General features: G+C 57.5%; 1 protein-coding gene and 1 long non-coding RNA gene across 11 annotated transcripts in view; one reads left to right on the forward strand and one right to left on the reverse strand.

The window, feature by feature from the left end:
* Nucleotides 1-5519, reverse strand: LOC138844766 (uncharacterized). Its single transcript, XR_011381118.1, has 3 exons — nt 5136-5519; nt 2179-2325; nt 1-130 (listed from the first exon to the last, which is right to left on the reverse strand). It is a non-coding gene; the product is annotated as an uncharacterized lncRNA (long non-coding RNA).
* PKM (pyruvate kinase M1/2) overlaps nt 5231-18845 on the forward strand; it is a 23542-nt gene continuing 9927 nt past the window's right edge. For 2 of the 10 annotated variants that reach the window (NM_001195644.1, NM_001195645.1), the window contains 2 exon segments: nt 14735-14888; nt 15206-15297. In NM_001195644.1, the coding sequence (NP_001182573.1) occupies nt 14735-14888; nt 15206-15297 (246 nt within the window). 10 annotated transcript variants of the gene reach the window in all.

The following is an 18845-nucleotide window of genomic DNA, read 5'->3' on the forward strand; positions in this document are numbered from 1 at the left end:
TACCCCTGGCCCCCACGGAGGGTGGGAGTAGCTGAGGGACTGTGTGTGTGCCGTGGAGACAAACTGAGTCCATTTCGTGTCGGCTTCTCCAGATCTGTCCGCATCTTCACAGTGGGTTAAAGGAGGGAAACTGGGGTTATGCAGCGGAAGCAAAGGGAGGAAAAGAATACCGTTAGTGCCTTAGTGAAGATTGAAAATCCGAGACCTGCGTCCCCTGGGGGCCTGCTGCTGCCTGCCAGGCCCTGCCTGCTCACCCCCGCCGTGGGTCTCAGGCTGACTCCCTGCCTTGTCCTATGCCCAGCTGTGTCCCTGAGCTAAGTGAGGCGGCATGTGCAGGAAACGGGGTTGGTCTCTAACTTAGTCTGTGAAGCAGGGCTGGGGAAACCTTTCCTCTGTGAAGAGCCACATGGACACTTACAGCATCGCTCGCAGGCCACACAGAAATTAGCCTGCCGTGGACTTACTGGGTATTTTTTAAAGGAAGTTAATTCTGATACATGTTACAACATACCTGAACATTTTTTTTTTTAAGTATTTATTTAAAAGGCAGAGAGAGAGGACTTAACCTGCTGTAACCTGCTGCGCCACAGTGCCGGCTCTGGACTTGTTGGATTTCGAGTTCTGCCTGCGGTTGCCCTAGCAGGGCCAGACCAAATGATTGTGAGGGCCTTATGTGGCCCGTGGGCTGGACATTCCCCACTCCTGTAAAATACCCTAAGGATGGGTACTGTGGCGCAGCAGTTAGGATGCCAGCGTCCCATATCAGTTGCCGGGGCTCAGGTCTCCCTTTAGCTTCCCTTCCAGCCTCCTGCTAATGTGTACCCTTGGAGGCAACAGGGGATGGCTCACGTACTTGGGTCCCTGCTGCCCACACGGGAGACCTGGGCCAAGTTCCAGGCTCCTGACTGAGCCCTGGCTCTTGCAGGCGTTTGAGGAGTGAACCAGTAGATGGAAGCTCGCTCACTCGCTCTTTTGCTCTGCCTTTCAAATAAATAAAAATAAGTAAGATTGGGAACTGTTGCTGAGTGGTGCAGGTAAAGCTGCCACCTGCAGTGCTGGCATCCCATATGGGTGCTGGCTTGTGTCCTGGCTGCTGTACTCTGATCCAGCTCCCTGCTGTGGCCTGGAAAAAAAGCAGAAGAGGGCCCAAGTACTTGGGCTCCTGCACCCATGTGGGAGACCTAAATGAAGCTCCTGGCTCCTGACTCTGGCCTGACTCCTCTCCCAGTCCTGGCTGTTGGGGCCATCTGGGGGGAGTGAACCAGCAGATGGAAGACCTCTCTCTCTCCCCTCTGTAACTCTGCCTTTCAAATAAATAAATAAATCTTTAAAAGCACAGCAAAAAGTTAAAAAGACCTCCTAAAGGAATGCCATTTCTCTCAGTGAAATGAAGCCCGAATTCTCCAAGATCACCAGTGCGGGAAAGGACGCCAGCTGTTTGAGGAAGCAGTTGTTTCGGGGAACTTAGCTTCTTCATCCCCTTGTAATTCCTGTCGCAGACATTCTGCTGGCCTTTGAGGCCGTGTTCCATGTCTTCCAGCCCTCATGTTCAAAGCATAGCTGAGGCAGGTTGAGAGTCCAAAATATGTTACAAAATATTAGTGAAGGAAAACAGGAATATAAACACAAAGAAGCATTGAGACTTTTTATGGATACATGTTTTTAATTGTGCTAACAGCTTTTTTTTTTTTTTAAGTTTGTTTATTTGAGAGAGAGGGGAAATACCATGTGAGGGGCGCACTGGCCTGGGTACCTGACCCTGCGGTGTCATTCAGAGGCTGCTGGAACGAGGTCGGCCCTTCCTGAGCCCACCTGGGAACTGTTTCTTAATTCCTTTTTAAGACTGGTCCTCAGCTCTCCAGCCCGGTTCTGGTTTCCAGTCCAGGAGAAATACCTCTGCTATGTGAATGACCTTGCCACAGGCCTAAGCGGGAATCCCTGCCTGCTGGGAGGAGCTCTGCAGCTGACCAGGTCTGTAAGCCTTCTGGGTGGGTACTGGGCATCGTGCGAGCACTGGCTAAGTCCTTGCTCACTGCAGGCACCGACCCTGTTCCTGGCGCCAGCACTAATGCTCTGCCCCGTGCAGCTTAGCCTCTCAGATCTTACAGGTTTCCTCTAGAGATGGCAAATAATGCATCTGCGGTCTCCAGGCTGGTTAGTGGAATGCTGGGGGTTTACCCGGATTTGTCCAAGTCTGGTCTGCACCGCTGTGCGTGCTCCAGGTTCTCAGATGGCTCCTCTGCCTGCGGATGATGAGCAAACGGCATCGTGCCCGCGGTCACACATCGGTCACAGGTCTGGTCTTCGTTGTAAGCATCTGTTAAACTTCACCAGGGGCATCTGACATGTGAGCAAATACCAGCAAGTGATGGGACAGGAAGCAGAGAAGCAGAGAATAGTGCGCATTCCTGGGGAAGCTCAGCTGAGCCAGCCTTGGGGGGGGGGGGTCACTTTAAAGACAGCACATGCGGGGCCGGCACTGTGGCACAGCAGGGTAAGCCGCCACCTGTGATGCTGGTATCCTGGTATCCAGTCCTGCTTGCTCCACTGCTGATCCGTCTTCCCGCTGATGCACTTGGGAAGCAGTGGATGATGGCCCAAGTGCGTGCCTAGGTCCCTACCTCCCTCGTGGGAGGCCAGGAGGGTGCTCTTCGCTGTTGGGTCTCTTTGGGGAGTGAACCAGTGGGTAGTAGAGCTCCTCACTCTGCGTCTCACTCTGCCTTTCAGATAAGCTTTTTTTTTTTTTTTTAAATAAAAGCATATGCATAACAGTCTTTGTGTTGATAAAACTGTAATGTAATTGGACACCATTTCATAGCGTTCTGCAGAGAAGCGCAGGACTGTGAAAGCGTCAGAAAATCATGTCCTAAAATTCAAAACTTTGATGAGGTGAAACCTCTAAATCTCACAAAGCACGAGAATGCCTTCCTTGCAGGGAGTCTTGCTGGGTGGGGCCCAGAGTCTGGAAAGGAATCCTCCCACAACCTGGAGGCGGCGTGGGGGACCCGCGCACAGGCCCCCACGGGCTGCCTGCCTCCGTTCACAAGCCTGGGTTTCATTCAGACCCGCTCAGGTAGAGAACGGTTCTCAGTTGTTTCCAGCTGCAGAGGAGGTGCTATGGTTTCTGCAGGGAAAACTCAAAAATCTGGAGTCGAACCTCCCCCTCTCCTGGTAACTTTCCATCCAGGCAGGGTGTGGCTGTGACTCAGTGTGTGGTGAGGATGTGGCATCCACTGGGGAGGAGCCGTGTGGCTCTGCTTCGGTCTGGGCAGTGGGAAGAGGGAGGGAGAGTCGGTGCTGAGTCACTGCTGGGTCACTTGCCAGCTTCTCGCAGCACAGGTCCTGAGATGGAGGTTTGGGGATGCCTCGGCTCCCAGGACCACTGAGGGGGCTCTGTGGGTCCCAGCATTCCCTCGGACTCCCTTCCCTAGGAAGGAGGCTTCGGTTAGCTCAGGAGCTAGCTAGCACGCTACGTGTTTCCCACAGTGGAGGAGGTCACACCCTTCAAGTGTCTTACCTAGGGGAGGATGACCTCAAGTGCCCTTGGTCCCAGCTGTGTTTTCTGGGCTGGGAGTATGGTGCCAGGCAGGCAGCCACTGTGAGCTGCAGTTGCAGGACTCCCCAGGGAGGGGCGCGCGACCCAGTGCTGGGTGTTGCTGTCGCTGCCGTCCGTGGGATGGAAGGTGCTCAAGCCCATACACCCCCCCCCCCGGCTGCTTACAGTTGCACCCTGCACCTCAGGGGGCCTGAGCTCTGGCTGCCCCTGATTTAGGCCACCCTAAGGAGGCTTCGTTCCAAGAGCTGAAGTGGTTCTGGCTGCAGAGGGATTGTGGAGGTCACCTTGGCAGGGGTGGCACTTCCGTTAGAATGACCCAGAACTTGTCCTAAGTGCTGATCTGGCGTGTCCTCGGCAGGGAGGAGTCCAGACACACAGTTCCGATCAGAAAGCCTTGAGTGTCTGCTCAGTTCCTTCCCCTAGAATGGCCTTGCTGGCCCAGGTCTGTCCTGGGCCTTCCTCACCTAGCTCAGGACACGTGTTTTCCGTTTGCCCCCAATTCCAAAAGGCCAGCTTGTCCTCCCTTCCAGGAAGTGTCTGGCACCCCGACTTCAGGGGTCTAAAGAAAGAGTCAGGGTCTAGAGAGGGCAGACGGAGGCTTTGACCCTGACCCTGCAGGCTGTGTCCCAACAGAGCAGTAACTGCTGCTTCGGGCTGGCATGAGCGGCCACATACCCGGTCATCAAGCCTGTCACCATGTCTGCTCCCCAGCACCGCACATGCCCTGGGGTCCCAGGAAGACCTTTGTCTCTCCCTCTCTCTGTAACTACCTCTCAAATAAATAAATAAAATCTTAAAAAAAAATCCAGACGCGTGTTCTGGGCCCTGGCTGCTGTCTGTTGGTGCTGGCCTCACTCACGCCCAGTCTGATCAGACCCCACCCACTGTAAGGAGCAATGGGCCTCAGAGTACTCGTGTTGAATGACAGGCTGAGGCCACAGGCGTGAGCTAGGAGGCATGGAGGGGTGCAGCTTTCTCCTACGTGCTTCCTAGCACAAACTAATGTGACAAGCATTCTTTTTTCTAAAGATTTATTTATTTGAAAGGCAGAGTTATGGGGGTGGAAGTGGGGCGCGCAGAGAGATGTCTTCCATCCTCTGGTTCAACAGCTAAAACTTGGGCCAGGCATAACCCAGGAGCTTGGAACGCCATCGGGGTCTGCCGCTCTCCCAGGCACATTAGCCGAGAGCGGGATGGGAAGCGGAGCAGCCGGGACTCGAACCTGCACTCACAGCTTTGCCCTCTGCACCACAGTGCAGCCCCCTGTGGATACGCCAGCCAGCCTCTGCCACAGGGTCTCACCAACAAGCCTCTTTATGACAGCCAGCTGGCGACCAGCGCCACCAGTTCTCCAGTTTGAAAAAGTGCATCTCGATCCTGGGAACACGTCTCGAATTTTAGAACTTTCGCCGCCACCCCAGCCGGTCCTCAGCCCAGGGGCCACAGTGGGGATTGCACTGGGGGCTCCCGAGGCGGAACTGGCTCCTCCCACCACCTCGGTGACCCAGCGTGCGTGTCCTACTGTACCTGATGCTCACAGATTATCAAGATTTTTGGGGTTCACTGCAAGCGCACTTACGGGAAGGTTGCGCTGTCTGCTCCCAGCTTATCTGCGCTAACAGGAAGAGGAGGGAGGCCCAGATTGAGTCACACCCACTGGTCTCTGGTTCCGGGAAAAGGAAGAAAAGGAACCTAGGAGAAGGCTCACGCTTTGCTCTCCAGACTGGGCTGCAGCGGGCCAGGCGAACAGCTGTCAGTCTGATAAACGGCTCTCAGCATCGCCCGGGGCTCCGAGCGGGGAAACCAAAGCAGCAGAGGCGCCCACGACAGCGATGTAAACCCGGGACCCCCGCCCGGCGGGCCGCCCAGCGCCCCTCCACCGAGTCTCCCTCCAGCCCGGCCCTGGCGGCAGGGCCGAGGCCCCAGAGCTGCATTTAGGGAGACTGCGAGCACAGCGAGCGACAGGTGGCTCGGGCGCCCGGGGGTCTGCGGGGGCGGGGCCTGCCGGGGGCGGGGCCTGCCGGGGGCGGGGCCTTCCGGGGACGGGGCCTGGATCCTGTATCCTTGTGTGTGTCCTTCCGCCGCGGAATGTAGTGCCCCTCCCGAAGGCCGCCGGCCCTCACCCCACAGCTGCTGCGCCAGCGGCACGGGGGCGGGGCCCGGCCCGGCCGGGGCGCGGAGGCCGGGCCCGGATTGGCCAGCCGGGCGGCGGAGGGATCTGCCAGGGGATCACCTTGAGACTGCGGCGCCGAGCTCGGCGTAGAGGCGCGAGCGAGCCGTCGGAGTGCACGCGCAGCTCTCGAGTCGGCCTGAGGTGAGCGGTGCGAGGCCCTGGCCGGGGCCGCCTGCTGCCCACCGCGGGCTCCCGCGCGGGCGGTGCAGGGTGCTGGGCATCTAGGGCGCTCTCCCAGGGTTGGAGGGGAGGCAGGCGTGTCCCCGCGCTGCGGCCCGGTTCCGTTCTCGCTCCCGCCGCACCCCCGGGCCCGCTCCCCTGCGGTCCTGGGCACATCCACTCGGCCCCCTCGGTTCTGGGTTCTCGGCCCGGTTCTGTTAGACCCTCTTCCTCCGTCCCGTCGTTCGGGCCCCTCCCCATCCCTCCGTTCAGGTCACGTCCGCAGCCCCCTCCCCGGTCCCCCCTCCCCGGTCCCGCTCCCGCCCTCCACCCCCATCTTTCAGGTCCCATCGCCCCATCCCGCCTGTAGTCCCCTCCCCCTCCTGGTTCTGGTCACGTCCGCATCCCCCTCTCCCGATCCGGGGTCCCCCCTCCCCCTCCCGGTTCTGGTCACGTCCGCATCCCCCTCTCCCGATCCGGGGTCCCCCCTCCCCCTCCCGGTTCTGGTCACGTCCGCATCCCCCTCCCCCGATCCGGGGTCCCCCCTCCCCCTCCCGGTTCTGGTCACGTCCGCATCCCCCTCTCCCGATCTGGGGTCGCCCCCTCCCCCTCCCGGTTCTGGTCACGTCCGCATCCCCCTCCCCCGATCCGGGGTCGCCCCCTCCCCCTCGCGGTTCTGGTCACGTCCGCATCCCGCCACTTGGTGGTCGTGGGGCTGCGGCGCACGTGGCTCCCCGCAGCTCCGCGGGGTCGTGGGAGGCGGAGGCCGCGGATCTGCGCGTGCCCTCGGTCCCGCGGCGGACCCCGCTGCGGGGGCAGCCGGGCAGGGCCGCGGGTGCGGAGCCGGAGAGCGGCTCTGTCCGCAGGGTGTCCGCCGTCCCAGGCCTGCTCGGGCAGCCGGGGGCTCCGGGGGTTCTCCCGCCGCCCTGAGCCAGCCTGGCGGCGGGGCGGCCTCGGGAGCCCGGGCGGCTGCGCAGCCCCTCCGTTCCCTCCGGCTGCCCGGTGCAGGCCGGCTGTACCGCTTTCCTCGTGGGGGTTACAAGGCGAGGCCTCTGACGGTCCCCGAGCGCGGTTCCCTGATTCGCGATGGAGCACGCCCCGACCCCCGGAAGCCAGCCTCTCCGCGCCGTCCCCACGCGGGCGCTCCCGGGCCACCTTCCTGCGGCGGCTCTCAGAGCCCCTGGGGCCCGGGGCCCTGGCGACCGCGCCGGTAACTGCGCCCCTGGTCCCCTGAGAACGCGGGCCTGCAGACAAAGGCCGGCGCGGAGGGCGGGTCAGCCCTGCCCTTGTCCCTGACTGCTCCCCTGGCGGCCTAGGACTTGCTCCGCGCTGCTGGGTACCGCGGCAGGGCAGGAGGCAGGCAGCATTGTTACCAAATAATTTGCCCTCTGGTGGCCCGGGGCGCTGCTCCGCGGGGGAGGACAATGTCAGCCGTCCGGGGTCTGGAGGGGCTGGAGGGGCTGTGTGGGGGAGATGAGTCAGCCCTTCAGCTTAGTTGCGTTTGAGAGAATTCGCTTCCGTGGGTGAGTGGGCACACTTGGCTGTGGAAGTCCCCTGTCCCCTCTCAGTGAGTCACGTGGTGAGGCGGCTGGCGTTTCCCCAGGGAGGGTGGTCAGTGCAGCTCTTCAGGCTCTGGGGCCGGGTGGGGCCACCCTCTGCAGTACAGAGCCTTCTGTGGTGGGCCTGGAAGCTTCTCCCGGGGAGGGGGGGGGTGTCCGTGTAGAGTCTCTGTGAACTCCTGTCTGCGTTACGGGACCTGAGCAGGAATGCACAGCGCTCCTTGGAGGTGTCGCTGTAGGAGCTTCTTACGGAGCGTTAGCTCTTTGAAGAACTGCACAGACATACCCCCGTGACTTGGCAGATTCTTGGCTCTGCCTGCAGACCGCATCTGACAGGAGTTGTGACATCAACACGCAGAGGCACAGGAAAAACCGTTCTGTTTCTTAATGTTGAGGCAATGGAAGAGATGAGGAAGTGGCCTTGGCCAGGGAGGTAGGAAAATGCTGTCCCTTCACAGACTCTCGTTACTGTGCAGGAAGGCAGGTCAGGATGTGTCACTTTTGGCCAGGAGCTAAGACTGAGATCAAGGTGGAGGAAGATGACTCATTTGACATTAACTCTGTTTCTCAATCAAACCCCAGCTAACTGGGCCGCTGCAAGGACCCCTGGCGCTCTGAGCAGTTACCCCCGCAGCCGAGCCGGTCGGGACTTTCCAGTTTGGTAGGCTGGCTTGCAGAGCCCCCAGTCTTAAAGCATCCGTTCTGTCCAGTGGAGACAGCTAAGCGACTGCGTGTGTGAGGACACATTCTACAAAGCCCCGCCCTTCCTGGGGTCCTTGGCCGTGATTGTTTCTGTCTGGGGCTTTGTTAAAGAAGCTGTTCTAGGGAGAATGAGCTGGGTGGACGGTGATGTGCAGCCCTGGCTGGGTCTCCTGGCTTCCCGGAAGCGACTGCTCAGCTCAGGAGTGTGAGGGGCTGGCGGGGCCACCAAATGGTGCAGGGAGGCCCCGCCCCTGCAGTGGTGTGTGCCGGTCGGCACGTAGGAGGGAGAGCAGAGCTGCAGTACCGCCGGTGGCCTCTGAGACCCACCGGCAAAGCTCCTGGAGCGCTCTCTGAGCTGCTCTTTCCTGATGCCAGCGAGCAGTGTTTGGTGAGGCAGAGGCCAAGACCAGCTGAACTGGGGCGGTGAGGTTGCTGGTCACAGCATTTCCGTGAGGACCAACTTAGCTGCTGCTGACCTCTGCAATCCGAAAGGTTCTCTGAAGAGCGCCCTGTCCCTTGCAGACACAAATGGCCCTGCAGAGCACGGGGGAGGCACACCGTGTTCACCAAGCCTGTGGGGCCCCTCTCTGGTTGTTAACTGTGGAGAGCAGGCTAACAAAGCCTTGCCGGCCGGCCAGGCAGGCATTGTGAAGTTCTGACAGTGCCGAGTGGCGAGGCGGAAACTCCCGGTACTGGCTGGTTGGCTGTGACTCAATGAACGCACTTTGGAGAACGAGTCAGCAATATTTAGTGAAAGAGAAGTAAAGAAACCTCAGGCCCCAGGGATTCCCGGGGTTCACGCATACGCATGCAGGAGGGTGGATGGGCACGACACGGGAGATGGCACCAGTGCACTGGCGGAGGAGCTGAAGGGAGGTAGCTGCTCTGTGTGCCAGCTGGGTGCATCTCAGTGCGGAGGGAGATAGTTACCGAGTGATACAGTGTGTAATAGTCACTGAGTGATACAGTGTGCTCCTGACCTGGGCGCTGAGAGCCGCAGAGGCCTGCACTCAGGATGGAACTAGATACACTGTACACACTCTGCAGTGAGCTGGAGGGGTACAGCATTCAGGACTGTGGTTGCGTGTCAGAATCCGCTTGGGAGGTGGAGGCCGGGTTGGATGAGCCTGGGCATGGAGGGAGGGTGAACTGTGTTAAACTCATTCCTGCTGTTTCCACAAAGTCTAAAGGAAATGTGGCCTGATGCTAACGGCCAGTTGTGGGTGCTGGAAATACAGAAAGCAAACAGCCGTGTGCTGTTGAGTGTGCCGCCGGGAAGCAGTGGCAGTGACCAGGCCAGGGTGTGTGGGAAGCTGGTTCTGCCTTCCCGCCTTTGCCTCCAGCTGGGGCACAGGTGACGACTGCTGGATGCCAGTCTCACCTTGCTGAGGCCATCGTCACCCCAGGTTGTACCTGACTCTAAATCGGGGTGCCAGGTGCCTGGCGGTTTCCAGAGTGTACGTGTCTTGTCCACAGAGCACTGCCAGTTAGCTAAGCCTTGGGAAGAGGTGCCAGACCCCAGGCAGCAGAGCTTCTCCGCAGGCTGGAATCAGGACATCCAGGGCTCTCGGGCTTAGCATTCCCTGCCCTGAGCGAGCGGTCTCTGGGGTGGCCCCTACCCGGCTCAGCATTTGTGCTCTGCCCCACACTCTGGCTTGAAACAGGATCTTAGGCTCCTGCTGATTATATCCCTGAATAAATAAGAGGAGGAGAATATTTTCTGTTTTAAGCAAGGGAGTTCTGCTTGGGACTTACAAGATGGCTCATTGTGTTCTGCCTAGCCTGATAACAGCAGACTGCTTCCTGCTTGGGTGCTGCTTCCCACCCAGATCTCCTTAGCCTCCAGCAGCGCCCGGCAGCCTTGCCCCCCGCTGTGTGTCACAGGAGCCAGAGCCTGCCTGGGCTCTGCTGCTGGTGGGGGCCTCCTGGGGAGCCGCTGGAATGCCCGCATGTTGAGGCACAGGCTTCCTGATGGAACATGGGTTCCCGGGAGCTGAGAATCGAGAGGCAGCATGCTGGTCTGGAACAGAATCCTGGGCGCCTGCCAGGGTGCTGGAAGGAGCAAGTGGGTGGCAGGTGCCATCGTTGTTGGGTTGGTCCGGGTTGCGAGGAGGCCGATCAGCATAGCTCGCACACAGAGCTGCGGCAGATGTACGGGCCGGCCTGGCTTAGTAGGGCAGAATGATCGGGGTCTTTGTGAGATGGGCTTGGTGTGGTGAAGCGTGGGTCTTTCCCGGCACAGCCTGTCGGGCTGGCTGGCTCTAAGACGTGAAGCATCAGTTCTGAGGAATGGCCGAATTGTGTCTGGCACAAAGGAAACTAGTTATATAAAGAGCGGGGAGCCATCTGAGACGGGAGAGGAAAGGCCAGCATAAGGGCACTTGGAGCTGAGTTACACTTGTGCCTGCTGCCATCCGTCAGCCCAGCTCAGGCCCTGGCTGATGGCTCTGAGGAGGACCCTGCTGCAGGGGCTCAGGCTCCTGAACAAGGCTCCTGTGCGGGGCACTCGCCAGGCTTCCACGGCTGGCTGGAGGTCGGCTCTGCATGTCTGTGCCTCCCCAGCAGGAGGGTGCATGGATGGAGGTCCTGGCAGGCAACGTCCAGGGGGCTGGTGTGAGGACAGGGGCCCTCCCCAGAGGCCTGCCCTGAGCAGCGAAGGCTGGGAGTGTCCTGAGGGTGTTTCACGCACAGCTGCAGCTGCATGGTTGGTGGGATGGGCAGCTTGTGCTGGAGAGAAGAGCTTTTTGCCCAGGACCTTGGACACAGCCTCCCTGCCTGGAGGCTCCAGGGCAGAGCCTATGGGGAGGAGAAACTAATTGGTGACCTGGGGATGGGTTTCACTGGTCCCGGGCCTGGGAGGGGGCTGTAAAGAAAATGCAGAAGACTGGGTAGACCTGCTTGAAAAGCAAACCATTTATTGATGTATTTATTTGAAAGGTAAAGTAACAGAAACAGCTTTCAGCTACTGGTTAGCAACCAAGTCTGGGCCAGACTGAAGTCAGGAGCCAGGACCTCCACCCAGGTCTCCCACATGGGGAGCAGGGGCCCGAGCACTTGAGCCAACCTCCTCTGCTTTCCCAGGTGCATCAGCAGGGAGCTGGATGGGAAGCAGAGCAGCCGGGACTCTGTAGGATTGCAGGTGGTCGCTTCACTGCACCACAGTGCTGGCCATATAGCAAGCTGTTCTTGACTGCTTGCTGTGTAAGTCTACTGAATAATGCCACACATTTTCACTCATCATTTTTTGTTTACTGGCAAAAAAAAAAAAAAAATAGGATTCTGTTGGCTTTGAGTTGAATTCAAGGTGGTGAAACGGGGTTTATGCTTGAGGCCAATGTCGTGGTCTGCTGGTGGCACCCTGGGTGCCAGAGGCAGGCACCCTTGTCACAGAGGCTTCCCTGTGAGGCCCCAGAACAGACTACAGGGAACAAAATCTGCGGGATTTGGGCATGGAACTGTCCCATGAGTCCTCCTGCTGTGAAGGTATTTCCTATCAGCAGATTCGCTGAAAAGAGAAGAAACTATGGGGCCCTTCCACGCGGATAGGTGCTACTAGAATGTGAGGTTCTGTCCTCCCATCCTCTTACGGATGTTTACTTTGGAATCCCCTTGACCCCAAGAAAGGACTGGCTGGGTTCTCGCAGAATGTGCCGGGGAGTGCTGGTAAATCACGGATGAAAGGGGCTCAGTGGGAGGCAGAGCTTGAGTTTTAAGGGAGGAGACATAGAGCGCCACAGAGGGTGCCTGAGAATTTTCTGTTAACCGTTTCTCTGCGTTTTCTTGGGAGTTTTCTGTTTTTCTCTGTAGCATAGCTGAATCTGGGAGCAGCTGCCGCCTCGGCACCTGGTTATGAAGGTAGCTCTTCACTCAGAAGAGCTGTAGTCACACTCAGCTTCTGCCTTAATCCCTGCGCAGCTCTCCAGGGCAAACCTTATTCAGCTCTGAGCGATCTTTGCAAGTGGGGCCAAGGAGCCACTCTGAGCCAAAAAAAGAGCATTATGTCACCGGAAGCCCAAGTCCAGAGGAGCAAAGGTATGACCTGATAATCAGTGGTCCTCGCCGGCTCTCTGCAAGGAAATCCTCGTGTTTCGGGTCTGCGAAGAATCAGCTCATGATTTTTAAAAAAAGTTTCATTATTCAGAAGCAGAATGGCAACACACACACACACACTTTCTCACACAGAAAGAGTTCCTGTTTGCTGGTTCACTCACTCAAATGCCTGTGACAGCCAGGACTGGGCCAGGCAGAAGCCAAGAGCCTGGAACTCCATCTGGGGCTCTTATGTGGCTGTCAGGGACCCAAGTACTTGCTGACATCCAGAGTGCACGTTAGCAGGAAGCTGGATTGGAGGCAGGGCCAGGCCCTGAACCCAGGCGCTCTGATACAGGATCCAGGTGTCCCACGCAGTGCGTTAACCACATCACCACATCTGCCCCACCTGACGATTTTTACAAAGGGTGATTTAGTTACTTCAGCCCACTCATTCATTTCTTAGTCCACAATACAGTCTTGGGACCGGGTAATGCTTCCCTTCGGAGGCCGCAGTAAGGCCCCTGCACTCGGCAGGGCTGATGTGCAGTCTTTAGCGTTCCTTTCACCTTTCCCAGCAGCCCTCGTTCCCCTGTGGGAGCTCTGGAGCTGTGCACACCATGCCTCAACCGTGAGTGCAGGCAGAGGGACCCTGGCTGCTCGGCATCTGTGGCCAGTGCAGAGGCTCTCAGGTTTGGGAAAAGGGAAGCAGAGGTGCAGCTGTTAGACTGAAAGCTTACTTAACACTGATTGCAAGACCTAGGAGGAGAGGACTGACATGCTCGGACGGTGCCTTGTGGTGCGTTGCTGAGTTAGGTAGCGCACACTGAAGGGAACGGGGCCTCTGCCGCCTGGCGTGGTCAGCTGGTGCTCTCCATCCCCGTTTTTGCAGCTGCAGGCTCTGTAGTTGAGACCATAGCCCTGACGCCCAGTCCCACGGCTCTGCGCCTTCACCAGGCCTTGGAGCTGGCACAGGCGGCCCTAGCTGCATGCTCTATCCAGGGAGCCACCCAGAGAGCCCACAGGGCCAGAGAGGGTGGAAGACACCGATGAGGATCCTTTACCAAGGGCCTTTGAAAAGTTCACAGGAAATGCCTGTTAGGAAAAACTGCATGACTTTCAAAATCTGATTTTTATTTGAAAGGCAGAGAGAGCGAGCTTCCACCTGCGTGCTCCCTTTCCTGTATGGTGGCAGGGACCCAAGCCCCTCAGCCATCATCTGCAGCCATCTGGGGTGCTCATTTGCAGGAAGAAGGCGCAGGCGCAGAGTGGCTGGTCTCAAACCTGGTGCCGCGGTGTGGGGTGCAGGCAGCAGCCCCGCTGCTGGAGCACAGGCCCACCCCGGGCTTCAGAGGGCTCTTGTCCTAAAGCAAACTGTAATGCCATTTTCTGTGAACTTTTTTACGTGCCCTTGTACACGGGATGCCTTGATTTGGGGGCCTGAGGTTTAGCAGAAGGGCAGGCTGAAGAGGGACCTGTTTCTGAGCCCAGGTTGACGCCTTTAAGCTCCAGGGTGTAGAAGGAGCAGCCTGGGTCTGAGTTCACATCGTTACATGATAGCTGTTACTGCCCAGGAGCTTCTCCCGAGTCTTTGTCCCTGAACCAGCCAAGTGGCTGAGTGAGTTTAGCTGGAAGTCAGTAGTGAAGTGCAGCGAAGGGTTGTGGCCTGGGCTGGTTAATTGCCTGGAACGATGGTCTTTATCTCATGAGGTCAGACTTGCAAACGGAGTTGAGATGGCGCATCCAGCATCATTCGGGGAAAACATCATTTGCTGTGTTGCACCCATCCTGTTAATATAACTTTAGAACCACATCTGTGCCATCGTGGTTATCCTTACTTGTATATGAATTGCTTTGCATGTCCTAAATTCCTCTGACCAAAAGTAGATGTGGTTTTTCTGGGTACAGACTCCTGGGAGGGAGATTGTGTGTCTAGTTTTCCCACTGGACTTCTGCTTCCTGTTCAGGGCCTGGTTTTGTTGTTGCTGGCCAACAGTGGGCTCAGGGCTGTTCTCAGGCCCAGTGTGAGTAGAGCAACAGACACAGGTGGTGCTCTGGGTTAGTCACAACCTAGGAGGACGGCTAGGCAGACGGTGTCAGTCTCCGCAGCCAGGGCATCACTTTGGCTGTGGGGCAGGAGTGTTTAGAAGCCTGTGGATGCCCTGTGCCAGAGACACAGCTTCTCCTGCAAAGATCTAGAATTCCTCTGTAGCAGGCCAGGAGTCAGCTACTTGTGTAGTGGAGGAAGGTCGGTGACAGCATCCTCTCGTGGGTGGGCTGGTGAGAATGCCGGCAAGCGTGGTGTGGCAGAGCCCTGCTGGCGGTGGGTCCCTGGGAAGTCCCCGCACTGGAGAGGAGACTTTGTTTGCTGAGGTCTTTCCTGGTTGCTTAGGTTCACATGAGCCCTTTGCCCATTTTGAGGAGTGCTCATGTGACCAGCGTGCTCTTTAAGGTAATGTGTCAGCAGGAGACGGCCTCCTGCTCCAGGCGGTGTGTCAGCCTCTGATCAGTCCTGTCTCTGCCTCCAGTCTCCCGGGACCCACAACCTCAGAAGCCATGTCGAAGTCCCACAGTGAAGCCGGGTCTGCCTTCATCCAGACGCAGCAGCTGCACGCAGCCATGGCGGACACATTCCTGGAGCACATGTGCCGGTTGGACATCGACTCCGCGCCCATCACGGCCCGCAACACGGGCATCATCTGTACCATCGGTGAGCCTCGGGGACCGAGTCCGGGAAGGAGCGCGCATTGTGCGTTCTGCTGGGGGTGAGCGTCCCCAGCTCAGAGGCCTAGGCCTATGCCACCAAGATGGGCAGAGGGCTGGCCAAGCTCTTAACCTGGGCTTTCCTGACTGTAGGGGGCTACAGACCTGTGCAGGGCGTGGGGAGAGGTGTTCCCCTAAATCAAGAAAGCAGGCTAGCACATCGACGGCCGTGAGTGTGCTCTCTGAAAGACTTGCGTTATTTGGGGGAGGAAACCGAGGAAGCGTTTCTTTGAGTCACTGACGCTGTGCCGCAATATGTAACAGGCCCTGCCTCCCGATCGGTGGAGACGCTGAAGGAGATGATCAAGTCTGGGATGAACGTGGCGCGCATGAACTTCTCCCACGGGACTCACGAGGTGAGCCTCGGCTGTAGGCGACAGGGAGGAGTGCCTTGTTCACTTAGGGTGGGCTCCACAGATTCCAGTCTGGGTGTCCCAGCCCTAGGCTCCTGCCCTGAGCTCTCTGCAGCTTGGTTCTGGCCCAGTTCAGGCTGCAGAGAGCTGGGCAGGCGCCCAGAGGTTTCCACTCTGGCAGGCGAGTGCCCCGCCCGTCAGCACTGTGCCCCCAGCCTCGCCCTCTCCAGAGGTTCTGCTGCACGGACAGAAAACCAGCCGGCGAGTGTTCGCGCTGGAGCTGTTGGCCGTGGCAGGAAGCGGCGCTCTGAGGGTGCTGGGGTTCCCTGAGGGGCCGCAGTCGTGGGGCTTCATTTCGGCATTGGTAGAGGAGTAATGGGCAGGCTGACGTTGCCCTCTCTTGCCCTCTGTCCTTTCCTCCTCTGAGGTCAGTGGTGAGGGTCACTCTCTGGCATTTGGAAGCTGGTGTTAAGTTTGGACTAAAAATAAGCCCTCGGGCAGTGCAAACCGCGGGGTGAATTCTTGCTTTCTGGAAACATGAGACTTGACTCTCCATGGTAAATGCTGCAGCCCCTAACTCTGGGGCCCAGCCAGGGCCAGCAGGCACCTCGGGCAGCCTGAGGCGCATCCTGGGCTCTCACCAGGAATTGCTGCGTGTGTCACCCTGCCCAGAGGGCCAAGGCAGCAGTGAGGATCAGTTCACCTTTGACCCCTGCTGCCGGAGTCTGCTGTGGGCCCTGCCTGCGGGTGAGGAGCAGAAATAGATTTGGAGGCGCTGATCTTTCAGCCGCTGCGCGCTCCCTCCACCAGTAAAACAACACCGCCCCACTCGGAAATGGCAAGGGCTGCACCTGTCGCACGAGGGCGTGGGTCTGTGCTTCTGATTCTTATTCCCAGATTAAAAGTGGGATGAAAAAGGAAAGAAGCGCAGTGCCTCTGGTGGTTTAGGGTCAGGCCCAGGTGAGCTTCCAGGGTCAGCATCTGGGAAGCGGGCCTGAGGTGCTGAGGTGTGGACTGACGTGACCGCCTTCCCCCTCCTCACCTGGCAGAGGCACGTCTGCTTCTGTGTCTGGGCTTTTGTTTTTTTAATTTATTTAATTCTATTTGAAAAACAAACAGATTTTCCCACTGATTTATTCTCCAAATGCCTGCAGCAGCCAGGAGGCAGGACTCGGTTCAGGTCTCCCGCATGGGTGGCAGGGGCCCGCACACTTGAGCCCCGTCACCTGCTGCCATCCAAGGCGTGACGAGAACCAGGACTCAACCCCAGGCCCTCCGGTATGGGATGCACACATCCCAGGTGCTGTCTCCAGTGCTCAGTCCAACACCTTGTCTCTGGCAGCTCTGACCGTGTCCCTAGCCCCCGCCCTGGCAGCTCATGTGGACCATCTGTTCTTGCTGAACATGCAGTTCCACAACGCCAGGCTGGCCAGAACTGACTCTGACATAATCTAAATTTAGAGCCTTCCACAGGGCAGCAGTAATGGTGGGGTGGGCACCACTCCGCAGATAATAAGCAGCCCAGCCCCACCCCAGCCAGCACCCTGTCAACCATTTAGAATGTTTATGACATAAGATTTTACATCCCCAAGACCAAAAATGGCATGTTTATATACTTTGAGTTGCAAAAAGTATTTTCTGTCACTCACCAAAAAACTTCAAGTTCCATAAAAGTAGAAATTTTACAGACACATGACCTGACATAATTTTTTAGAATTGTTTGAAAGGTAGAGGCAGAGCGACATCTCTGATCTTCCCAAATGTCCATAGCAGCTGGAGCTGAACCAGGCCAGAGCTGGGAGTCCGGAACTCACTCTGGGTCTCTGTACAAGGCAGGCAGGGACCCAGGCACTTGAACCATCACCTGCTCTGTCCATGCACTGTGTTGTCAGGAGGCTGGATCGGAAGTGCACCTGGGACTCAGGCGTGTCTTCAGTGGATTCTTGACTGCTGTGCCACACTCAGCCCTGACTTTTTTTCATGGAAATCAAGATCAGTATAGAGTGTGATAATCAGGAGAGCTTCAAAACTCGTTCTAGAACCAGAAGCCGTGGCACCGGCAATAAATAAATCTTTAAAAAAAAGTTAAAGAAAAAGAATTTGTAAGACCATGGCTTGATGAAATAGAAGATTGAAAAATTAAGCTGAGATCTGATTCTTTGTGGGAAACAGTAAATCAGAAATCTCAGGAAGGCCTGGTCAAGAATACGAGGATGGGGGCCGGCGCTGCGGCTCACTGGGCTAATCCTCCACCTTGCGGTGGCGGCACACCGGGTTCTAGTCCCGGTTGGGGCGCCGGATCCTGTCCCGGTTGCCCCTCTTCCAGGCCAGCTCTCTGCTGTGGCCAGGGAGTGCAGTGGAGGATGGCCCAAATGCTTGGGCCCTGCACCTGCATGGGAGACCAGGAGAAGCACCTGGCTCCTGCCATCGGATCAGCGCGGTGCGCTGGCCACAGCGCATCGGCCGCGGCGGCCATTGGAGGGTGAACCAACGGCAAAGGAAGACCTTTCTCTCTCTCTCTCTCACTGTCCGCTCTGCCTGTCAAAAAAAAAAAAAAAAAAGAATACGAGGATGGGGAGGGAATTGTGGCGCAGAGGCTTAAGCCTCCACTGGGACCCAGACACCTCATATCAGAGCACTGGTTTGGGTCTCACTGGCTCTACTTTTTTCTTTATTTATTTTTAAAGATTTATTTTATTTGTTTGAAAGAGTTACAGAGAGAGGTAGAGGCAGAAGAAGAGAGGAGTCTTTCATCTGCTGGTTCACTCTCCAGATGGCCACAGTGGCTGGAGCTGAGCTGATCCCAAGCTGGGAGCCAGGAGCTTCCGGGTCTCCCATGTGGGTGCAGGGGCCCAAGCACTTGGGCCATCTTCACTGCTTTCCCAGATGCACCAGCAGAGAGCTGGATCTGAAGTAGAGCAGCTGGGACTCGAACCAGTGCCCATAGGGGATTCTAACACTGCAGGCCAGAAATTTAACCCACTGCACCGCAGCACCAGCCCCTGGCCCCACTTCTGATCCAGTTTCCTGCTGGTGTGCCTGGGAGTAATGGCCTCAGTACTTGGGTCCTGGTCACCCACATAGAGACCCAGGATAGAGTGAGGTTCCTGGCTTCAGCCTGGACCAGCCCTAGCCATTGGAGCCACTTGGGGAGTGAACCAATGATGAAAGATCTCCCACTCCCTCTCCTCTGTTAAAGGAATTTCTTGACTGGTGGCCAAGTAAATTTTATTGTGGGAACATAGAGTTATTAAATAATTCCTGTGTGCTTGACTCTTCTGAGTTTCATGTTATTTTAGTCCTCAGAACAAAAGGTATTTGGTAATATTCAGCACCCCTCCCTCCCTCCCTGCCTCTCTCTCTTTCTTTCTTTACCGGCAGAGTTAGAGAGAGAGACAGAGAAAGGTCTTTCTTTTCCATTGGTTCACCTCCAAATTGGCTGCTGTGGCTGGCGTGCTGCACCAATCTGAAGCCAGGAGCCAGGTGCTTCTCCTGGTCTCCCATGCGGGTACAGGGCCCAAGAACTTGGGCCATCCTCCACTGCCCTCCTG

The sequence above is a fragment of the Oryctolagus cuniculus genome, chromosome 12 (genome assembly GCF_964237555.1).
Source record: "Oryctolagus cuniculus chromosome 12, mOryCun1.1, whole genome shotgun sequence".
Classification (NCBI taxonomy): Eukaryota; Metazoa; Chordata; class Mammalia; order Lagomorpha; family Leporidae; genus Oryctolagus; species Oryctolagus cuniculus.